The sequence below is a fragment of the Trachurus trachurus genome (assembly GCF_905171665.1).
Source record: "Trachurus trachurus genome assembly, chromosome: 18".
NCBI lineage: Eukaryota > Metazoa > Chordata > Actinopteri > Carangiformes > Carangidae > Trachurus > Trachurus trachurus.
Window position 1 is genome coordinate 24,809,561 of NC_139909.1, and position 11,074 is coordinate 24,820,634.

The 11,074-nt window shown below is 41.8% G+C and overlaps 1 protein-coding gene across 1 annotated transcript; it reads left to right on the plus strand.

Annotated features, from left to right (window-relative positions):
• The first annotated feature begins 4,156 nt into the window (after positions 1-4,156).
• Positions 4,157-10,872, plus strand: tmem88b (transmembrane protein 88 b). Its single transcript, XM_083993180.1, has 3 exons — positions 4,157-4,584; positions 6,900-7,310; positions 10,001-10,872. Exons 2-3 carry the CDS (start codon positions 6,906-6,908, stop codon positions 10,277-10,279), a joined length of 684 nt encoding a protein of 227 aa, XP_083849306.1. The 5' UTR covers positions 4,157-4,584; positions 6,900-6,905; the 3' UTR covers positions 10,280-10,872.
• The last annotated feature ends 202 nt before the right edge of the window (positions 10,873-11,074 follow it).

Consider the following 11,074-nt stretch of genomic DNA (forward strand, 5'->3'; position numbering starts at 1 on the left):
AAAGAATGAATAAATCCTACTTGAATAAATTAGTAGAATCATAAATGTTAAATCAAGTTTCAGCAAAGATGAGACTAATCGAAAGAAGTATTGGAAAAGTACCTCAAAGTTTCCTCTTCTATGTTTTTAAGTTTCCCTTAAGAGCGGTCATTGACCCTGACTGAGTGTTCCCAGGCAGATGACTGATGATAAGCTGGTCAGCGTGTCCTCAGGTCAAGTTAGGGGCCAAGGTCAGTGGAGGGACAGAGCACTGATGGACACACTGAAGGAAATCCTGCCTGAAACCACACAGGAAGACCAGCTCCATCCGTATGTCCATCCACCCTGCTGCAGCCAGGTGATGAGAGGGTCAGCGCTCCTTCCTCCACAAAGACTAAAGACTTGAGCGGGTCCAGTCACCACCACATGGTGTAATCATGATGGACAACACTTTGAAGTGTGTTTATGCTGCTCTTGTACAGGATGAGATGAAAGATTGTGTAGTAACCATTTCATCTGTAATGACAAGCCTCCCAAAGGAGAGAGGGTGTGTGAACTATTCTGTCAGCACTTGACGCAACAGCAACAAAGTCAAACACTCAAACAGATCACCTACTGACAGACAAGTGCCACCTGCTCACCCTTGACTGTAAACCTCCTACTGCATGTAGGTTATTAGAGACCTGTATCCAGTAGTGACATGACAACAGTATCTAGACATGTGAGCCTGAAAAAAGAACAGGAGGCTGCACGGGGACCAAAGAAGAGCTGGAAGTAAATAAACATTTCAAGCTCAAAGAGGAGGAAATCGGGTAGAAAATCAGCATCAGACAAGACTAATTATTGAGCTTATGCTCTGATCTTCTTATCACTTCACTGATTAGCGTCTCCATAGTTTCTTTGTTCTTCTTACTTCATCCTCCTGTTCTCATCCTGTGCTGCAGAGGATCCAAGCTCTTATCTAAATCACATCTCTGATAATGCTTGTGTATTTCATCATGCATTGTAAACAGTGCAGACTGACGTCTTATTTGGCCTCAGAAGATCATGTATGTGCTGTGAGGCTGTCAGCTGTTTAACCTCAGCCCTCACCTCTGCTGTACAGAATAAATATCATAATAAAGAATAAAAACATTAACCAATGTATGAAGCTTCTACAGCTTCGCCTCCACAGACTCTGCTCCCAAACCACACATGATAAAACTGTTTCCAAAAGTTTCAAACTTCACTCAATTTCAGCAGGATAATTAATATAATTTTTTGTTTTAGTGTTTTTCACCTAATTTGTCTTAACCCAACAACAAGAAGAACTAACAGGATGTTTTCAGCACCAAGGTAAGAGCACTTAGAGACAATGTCCTTCAAGAGGAGGAAACAGGACGATGACACCGTTTCCTCTACTTAAAATGTCATTAAGAGAAACCCTCTCAACTCCACAGGTGTGAATCATTTACAGCCAATTTCCCCTGGAATCAATAACTGTGCGATAATAATTTAGCTCTGGTTAATTTAGTTGATTTAAAACATTTACCAGAATAAACAAGATCAGCAGCCTCCGAGATGGTCTGAAAACACACGGTCACTTTTAAGCATCCACAGTGGACATTAATGCAGCGACTGCACCAACAAGTCCACTGCAAAAAAACACAAATGCTCACCACATAAACTAAAGTGCCTTTGGTCTCTTTCAGATTACTTTACAGCAAACGACAGGAGGAGGGTGCTGTTCTTCCAAAACAGTTCAACTTTTCTTGAAGACACTGCTGATGGAAGGAATCAGTCACTCCTAAAAACATTCTGAGCAAAGCCTCTGTGTTCATAAAGAGAAGCTGCATCGACTCATTCACAACAACTTTAGCTCCAACAACCTCCTCACATGACATCTGCCTTTCAAAACTTTACTGAATCCAGTCAACACTTAACTGAAGCAACACTTGTACATGAAACTACTCATGAGAGGTCTTGGACTAACTGACATATCTGGAGCCTTACCAACCTCTGAATATACAGATTAGTTTCTTTAGTGATCATCTCAAGGACAGATTAGTCTTTTATTGGCAACTATTTGGCCCCCACCAGGTCATCACCCAGTATGTTTACATGCAGAACTTAATCGAGCTATGCTCAAAATTCGATTTTGGCGTCTAATCGGACTTCTGTCCTTGTCTCAATTTACATGCAACTGAGAAAATCGAATAACTGACGGGGTCCGCCCCCTCATGCGGCGTCACCAGTTGTTTCAGCGGGTTAATACACCCCCTGTCCTGTTGACTTTTCTGTCACCTCCTAAAAAACTGAATATAAACAACTTAGTAGCTTAATAATAAATTCACAACTGCAGTTCCTGACCAGACGCGCCAGTCTGGGCCGGATTCGCACTGAGAATAGGATACGGGCTTCCTTTTTTCATCTCTCTCTTTTTTTTTTTTAATAAAACACTCTTGCTGGTCGCGCTGTGTGAAATGCATTGAATCGGCGCTGACGTTGGGTTTTTTTCTTTACTTTGCCGGGTTCGGGTGGCTTCTCTGCTCCACTTTGTGCCGTCTCTACTGTTGTGGAGCATGCGCACATGCATTGTCCAGCTTCAGTCCGACTAAGGCGTATACATGACGGAGAAAATCGAATTCTAATTGCATTATCTGGGTGTCTTAATCGGAGTTGGAGAACTCTGACTTTAGTCGGACTAAGGTGTTTACATGCACTTCAGTTGTCCAGTTATAGTCGGATTAAGGCAATAATTCGTTTTTTCAAGTGTCATGTTAACATACTGACTGATCGACAATGATGGAATTAGTAACACACTGGGAAAATTATGGTTCTAACTCTGGCTGGAAAAAAAAATAAACGCAGCTCGATCTAATAATAATAAAATCATAGGTAAAATTTCCAGTTCTATAAACTGAGATATAACCCCTCAATGTGCAAAGGGAAATGGTCCATTCAATGATATAAATATCTGGTAAGGAATACAAGTTATCAACCACCTTTAGAGAGATTTTACATATTTATCTATGTGATTAGTGGAACTGTAAGGACAGGGTTTCTGGGAGTATTCACAGCTGACGAGCTGTATGAGCTCTGTCCTAGGGCTCAAAAGGAAAGAAGAAGAAGAGAAGGTGATTCAAGACTTTCTAACCTCTATAAGTAAAATACATTTATATTGAAAAAAGAGAGGAAAAAATATGTATGGCAAGATATAATCTTAAATGAGGTCTTTAAATTGCCTCAAATTGCCTCAGCCCAGGATTAATGGAAATGTGACAGGGTGCACATTCCTACAGGTTCTGTGTTCACTAGCAGCACCTACAACCTGCCTCTTATCAGATCAATCTAGAAGTCGACACAACTTTACTGCTGCAGTCAGGCTAACTCAAGTGCTTAATTTAAAAATTGACAGGGTAAAAACAATTTCTGAATGCAATATCTGATCATATATAATACATGTTAATGTATTCTCAAGCCCCTTTCACGCTGGACAAAAAGCCCACTACATCTTGCCTCTGTGTGGAAGGGGACAAGAGTCAAACATGACCCCAGGAATCGGGGCGCCAGGTTTTTATTTCAGTATTTATAACTTCTTACTACTTTTTAATCAGTCATTTAGTTCATCTTTATTAGGTGATGTCATAATTGGGTAATTTGCCTTTTTGTGTAATGTAAAAAATAAATTAAAATAGCACTTTTGGCATCCACGACGAACAAACAGAACATAACAGGCAATCTGAAAAATAGACCAAGCGTGTGGAGAGCCATGCTCCTACCATCTCTCCTCTGCTCCTCTTAACTCACACCAACACTGTCTCCACTGCCCTTCCCCCTCATTTTCTGCTCTCCTGAACCTCAACTTATCAGGCAAGCCTCCTCACTCTGACCCCCAACACACAACACCCTGCCCCCACTGCAACAGGGACAGGGTAAAGGGGGGTATAACATGACTTGGATATGAGTGGTGGAATACATGTGTTGAGAGGAGTTGCTGGAGAAAGGCAGGGGGGCTGATAAGCCCAGTGGGTGGAGGGAAAGTGGGATGGATGAAGGGAGCACAGGAGGAGGGAGGGAAAGAGAGACAGCACTGTGGCCTCAATCAGATGGAGGGGGGCTAAAAAGAGGAGGGGAGACCGACCGAAAAGTTTGACATACTTAAGACAAAGACCACAGCATTAGTGAGTGGAATTGGTTCCAGCAGCCGAGGAGGCAGCACCACCGTACTACGAATTAATCACAACAGAACAGGAATTTGATGTTGCATGTGGAAAAGAAAACAGACACTATCAGCTCCACTGACAACTCTGGATAGTGAAGAGAAGAAGCAGCAGGAGGGCAGAGCTGCAGGAAGCCAACATACCAGCATACCACCACTGAACAGATAAGGCTCCAAAAACACTTGCAAAGTTCCTTCAAACTTCACACGGGGAAGGAGGCAAAGTAACCGAGACAGAGGAGCAGAGAGCCCAGAGGATAAAAGGTGAGAGCTTCACTGAAGTGGGAGACGAAGACCTGTACTCGGAGACTGACCGGACCAAAGTGGTCTTGAAAAGAGGTGAGAAAAGCGGCACCAAACTGGAGGAGGAACAGCAAGAGGTCCACCAGGCCCCACAACACAACGTGAGTACAAGAGCTGCTCAGAAACATTAAAATCAAATGATCATAACTGACCCACTCCTTGACATCTCCACATAACTCATTATAGTTAAAAGAGGTACAAGAGCTAATGAGCTTCTGATTTTCAACATAAACAACTCTCAGAGGTCTGTGACATAGAATTAATTACTGCTGCTGCTTTGTTCCAGACAATAGAGTAATAGACAGAGCAGACAATAGGAAACCTCCCTGCATCATCCAACAGGATAACACAGTAAAATCTAGCTGATCATGCACATGATGGCAAACTATAAACAGGAGCTGATAAATTCATGAACACAATATGGCTGACTACATGCCACCATGATGCAGCAACAGTTACTCCACTGGACAATATTTCACTTTTAAAATCCCTTCATATGGGACAAGACGTGTTACAATGCTATTCAAATAATAACAGTGAGTAAAATGGGTGGAGCACCTCGGTGTATTTTCAGCAAAGGGCACTATGAGTCATCTCACACACATGCGTGTGCGCGTACACTTTCCTGCCAGTCCTTCCTGTGTGACCTTCCACCTTGCAACAACACTTGGGACAACAATGGGAGACAGAAGTGGAGAATAAACAAGGTCAAAGCACCCAGGACAGCATCATAAATAATCTAGTCTATGACGGCCAATATCACGCTCAAAATCGAAATGTGACTTTCCTGTGTATATCTTTTCTAACTTGCAGTTATTAAATTTTAGCTTTAGTATATACAGACACACACAACAGACTGTGACAGCAACCTAAGTGGGAGGGTTTTCTATTCTATTCCTTTTTTGTGCCAACTCCCAACAGACCCTAACATTACCTGAAAATGTCAAACATTAGAAAAGCAACTTTTGTTGTTAAAGCATTAATACTATCAAAAATATGACCCACCATGCACCCCCATCACTACAGGTATATCCTCTTATACTCATCCTTCCACTACAGCAACAGATTGCTGCAGGTCGGAGCAGCCTGGTGCTGTACAGTTAAGGGTCACACAAGAAGGTGCTCGTCTTAAGAAATCGAACTACTGGGAGATTTACAATTGTAATATCAGACTTCTTCATGCAAAACCCTAAAAAGCTAAGCATCTTTAAAAACAGAAATAACTGAATATGCAAAAGCACCTGTCACTTTCCGTGTATTGGCTAAAAGACTGACAGGTTGACTTACTCATCTACACTGGGCTTTTTCCATTACTGAGGGTTTTTTGGCATCCAACTGGCCTTGTTAGTCAGAGCTGTCCCCTGTTTGGCTGAGGCAACGCTGTCTCCTGACCTATGAGAAGTGAGGATATCCTGTGCCAGACACAGCTGTGCACCATGTAAAATCTGTCCTCACACAGGGCTCATGAAAACGAAAGAAACTTGGATCAAAGCAGACCCTACATGGAGGAGCTCCAGTTTGAAATGATGAATTCTGGTAGACTGTTTTATGACACACACACAAAAATTGTGAAATTAAAAGATGAACGGTAACTTTAGCTTAGCTTTAACTTTCTCTCCTTTGTGTGGCTTTCCCCATCTGTCCTCAGGAATATTATCATCATGCCATAATCGCGTCACATAATAGATACTTGGTGCACTAGTTACTGATGAATCAATTGTCAAGTTCTTTTATGATCTAGAATCACTATCACATATATTAATAAGCTACATTAAAATATAGCAATACCAGAAAAACACACTGAACAATATTTTTCCCCATTAAAGAGGAACTAAGCAGGATTTCTCCCGTGGCTATGCTACATTTTTACCTTAATTAAAAAGCTCCAGAGTAATTGTGATCATTATAACTACATGACTTGTGACTTGTTAATGAGTGAGAACGGAGGCTCTCTGCCTTCCACCTGGCATCTCACGGCTGAAAATCAACCTTGTTGTAAACAAATGCACATGGACAAGAGGAGCGTAACCAAAACAGCAGAAAAGCAAGCAGACTTGCATAGTTCCCCTTTAACATTACATAAGCCTTTTGATAAAGAAAATAAAAATTATCTAATTAGCTTTTCTAAACATGTTGAAGATATGTACTATGTTCTTCCACAACTAAAAATGTACACACTATTAAATTATGTTATGAATTATGATATACTTGCTGGCACTTGAATTTTAAGGCCATATGCTGGCATGACAACCACAAGCACATGTGCAGACAACACCAACTTGCTCTCAAACAGATTTCTTCCTTCAGTACTCTGCTACATAAAATAATAAACTAATGTGTCAATCACAGCTGATCTGACACTTTCAAAACATCTGCAACCCCCCCTCCACTAATGTGTTTATTTTTCTGCTCACAGTTCACTATGAGTATGACAGGTACTCTAGAGAAGGGGGCCCACCACCAAGTTTTGGACCTGTCTGAAGAACTGCCGCCTCATCACCATCACCATCATCATCACACCAACCACCACCAGCATCTCCACCACTCCAACTCTCTGGCCTCCACCACAGCTATGGGCGGAGGCAGAGAAACACCTTCGCGTGTGGTCGTACCTCCTCCTTATTCTGCAGCAGAGAGTGCTGGTGGGGGTAGTGAAGCTCCTCTGGAGCTGCGAGGCTCCCTGGACTGCTGGGCCTGCTCCGTACTGGTGACGGCTCAGAATCTGGTGATCGCCGCAATCAACGCCTGCCTGGCTGGACTGGTGTTTGGTACCATCCTGACGCCAGCCATCGTCATGGTGGTCTTTGGCTTCCTCTGCCACTCTACAGTAAGAGAGGGGGATGCAGGGGAGAGGGTGGATGAGGATGTGTCAGTACTGTATGTGTGTTGAGTGTTATTGCACTTTTAATTGTTTTGATTTTAGCGCTGTACTAACAATAACTGCCATTAATGTAATAATACCTAAAAATGCACATCACATGATCAAAGTGACCATTCAAGGCCATGTGTGTCACTATTTCCAAGGGTTTTTACCTGTTCAGACTACAATGCAACCCCAGAGTTTTCTACATACATAACCAGCAGAATTTCCAAAAGTCTCTGTGTTAAAACTAAACTACGGAAGTGTGGGTGCAGCCTCAGTGTTTGTTTCAGTAGCACTTGCAAAATTTGTCTGTTCACTTGTAATTTCTCTCCTTTGTGTGGGTTTACCCATCTGTCCTCAGGGATATTATCATAAATGAGAGCACAAACATTTGGTGGAAACATCTGCGTAGCAATTAGTTGATTTTGTGCAGTTGTGCAATTTAATACTTTAATATACAATAACATTTGTATTATTTAACAGAATTCACTTGGAAGTATTTGTAAACAGAAAATATTACCAAGCTTTCATCTGATTGGCATAAGGGGGATAATATATGACTATCCTATGACATTTAGAATCAGTACAGTGCTCGAGACAAAAAAGAACATGTTAGTTTGTTGGTTAGTTAGAATAAATGTTTACACAGACATTTACTAAATCTAAATAAATGTTGAGCAGAACAAGAAGATAGCTACATCCATCTTTGTGTCAAAGACATTTTAGTCCTAATCTCATAACTTTGATCCAAAAGTTTGAAACCGTTCTGCCTGGGGCTGAGGGTGGGGTTTAGATCGGTCAGTGATGACGGGTTTCATAATCAGATAACTCTGAGGTTTTTTCTCAGATGTTGAAAAGATGGGCGAATTAGAAGGGGACAAAAGGTCAGGAGTGTAGGGAGCATGACGCCAAAGCACAAACTCTAACACTCAAAACCAGACAAAATATGATTTTGGACGATGAAAACAATAAACAGGTTTTAAATTTTAACTTCAAATAATTGATTTGACTGGAGGTTCATCTTGGACTCCCCCAAAAAGTCAACACGGTGGCTTAACACCTTTTGATGCATACCTACGGCATTTCAGTAGGGCAAGGACCTCCATAGTGAGCAGAGATCAGGATTCTCTCTGTTCTCCTGCTCTCTCACAGTTAGACCTCATGTGACAGCAGCTTAGAGAGGGATTAACCAGGACCTGTGAGGATGGAGAGAGGGGGGAGTCACAAGGGAAAAAAGGGTGAGAAAAAAAGGTAGAGTAAGAAACGTAGACTTGGTGTGTAAGGATCCTCAGATTGGTTTTCTGTTTGCAACAGTCAACAACAAACAGCACAGTATTTCATCATGGATTAGATCTGGTGCCACACTCGTCAAGTATAAACATAAGAACACTTATGAGATCTTATCTATCACAACCCCTACCCACTGAGCTCCCCTGCACTGCCCTGTCAAACTTTACTTTTAACACATTCTGCATTCAAAACAACTTTCACTTAACTTTGCTCCTCACTGTTAAACTTTCTCTCTGCAGTTGGTATTTCTTTCTGACCAGCTGCAACTCCACATCTATCAGGATAACATCAAAATGTTTCTGTTCCTATCGCATGCACCTCATGCAACTAAGATATAGAAACAACAGCAATTACATTTTTAAAAGACTCCTGAAGACTATTAACTGCTAACCTTTTTTTTTTTGTTAAAGAAATGACTTTACTGATGAGATATTGTGGTGGTGGTTATTTCTCAGATATACAGTATAACAGCTTTACTATTATCTCATCAGTATGGGCATGAGTTCTACAATAAAGAAAAAAGCCTTCTCTCCCAGAGCTCCCACCTTTACTCCCTGCACTTTCCTTGTGCACTCAAATGTTCACTTCATCCTTCATGAGGCGATAAGGATGATTCAGGCTCGCTGTCTTTCCATTCCTCTCCCACACTCAATTCCTGACCCCTTCACCTCCTCTTCTCCTCCTCCCCAGTGTTACTGCTCAGCAACAAGTACACATGCTTTGACCTGCGGTATGTACTGATCAACATCTTTGAATCAACCTGACACTGATGGTTCACTGCTCCTTTAAGCAGGTTTCTACACATTTTTTTTGTCAAATGGAGTCTTTAGTGGGCAACTGATCCATTACAGCCCTGTGTGAGACACACAACTGCCAACTGGTGTCTGTCCTCACACATACCATACAGAGCACATCATCTCCTGTCCTTATCTGTTATTCCCAGTATTTTAATGGCTCGTTTTCTATATGAAAACACCACTCAGTAATTCTACAAATGCAAAGTCTGTACTAAGTAAAATATTTAAGTCTAACAGTGCAACTACACTATACTATTCTCTACCTAATATTAATGTTGCATAACTATAATGTAAAGTGCCTCTCTCACAAAAAGTGGTTTCACTGTGAGCTAGTACATTTCTGAGGGGTCCTTGGCTAAGAGAACTGAGTCTGAGCCTGCTGTAGTTAGTGTCAGTGTTGCAGTACAAACTTTACTAACAAACTGCAGATGTGGGCAGCTTCCAGGCGTGTCAACTGTGAGTAAGTGAAGCATCCCTGAACAGCTACACTGGTCAAATAAAGGAGACACTAACCTGTGTATCTTTCACAACATCCTTCTTAATGTAGCATTTCTCCTCTTCTCTCAGGTCCGCCCCCATGGGACGAGCCCCTACTGCTCAGACCTGCTGACTGACGGAGGCTGTGTGGCCCTTCTGGTGGTGGGCTTTCTCCTGGTGACCCCTCTGCTGGTCCTGGCTCTGGCCGCATACTGTCGTCTGGCCCGACACCTCCAGCTCGGTCTGTGCTTCATCCCATACAGCCGAGCTGTGTATAAGAACCTGCCGGCCTCCCGGCACCGTGGCCTGGGTACTGGCTGCTGTGGCGGACGAGATGGGGCAGATGGAAAGGGAAAAGTCTGGGTGTGAGAGAACACAGACAGGGGTGGAGAAGGCCATTAGATGAAGTATACAAGCAGGGAAGTGAAGAAAAGGATGGGCTGGGGGTTGGGAATAATAGGGCACGGGTAAGAAAAGGCAGGAGATGTACAAATAGCAAAATGCGTACCAGAGAATGGAAGACAAGATATGTTGTTACAAATAATAACTAATATGTTACTCCCATGCCTTGGCATCGGTGAACCATTAGTCACTATTAGGAAAAAGTGAACACAGTGTGCTAGGGAATTTTATTTACTTGTATTACTCCACTGAACACATTGACTACTTAAAAACATTGTAAATCAAAAATGATTAGTCAAATGGTGTCTGACTGCTGAAGTAAAGAAAATATGATATATACAAGTTTTATTTTTTAAAAATCATAAAGCTTCATGTCTGACCTGCATACAACCTTAAATTTCCTGAATAAAGATAAAAGAAATAAGAAAACAATACACCCTAAAAGATTAATTAACACTAAACATACATGTACCTCATCACCATTATTGTTAAACACATACTGTATTTGTCTAATGTAACTTTCTGTGAAGCAAGCTGTGACTGAAATTTCTCAAATCCTTTCCTTTTTATAAATAAAGTTTCTGGATTTAGCTGGAGTCATGTCTGTTGTGTAGTAGCATGGGGCGGGGTGGGCGGGGTTCAGTCTACTACTAGGAAAAGGAAAGGATTATGTAAAGACTGTTCCTAGTATAAGGGCGACAAAGTGACCTCAGTATCAACACCAACATGAATGTGCACAATTAAAAACATTTCCGAGTGCTA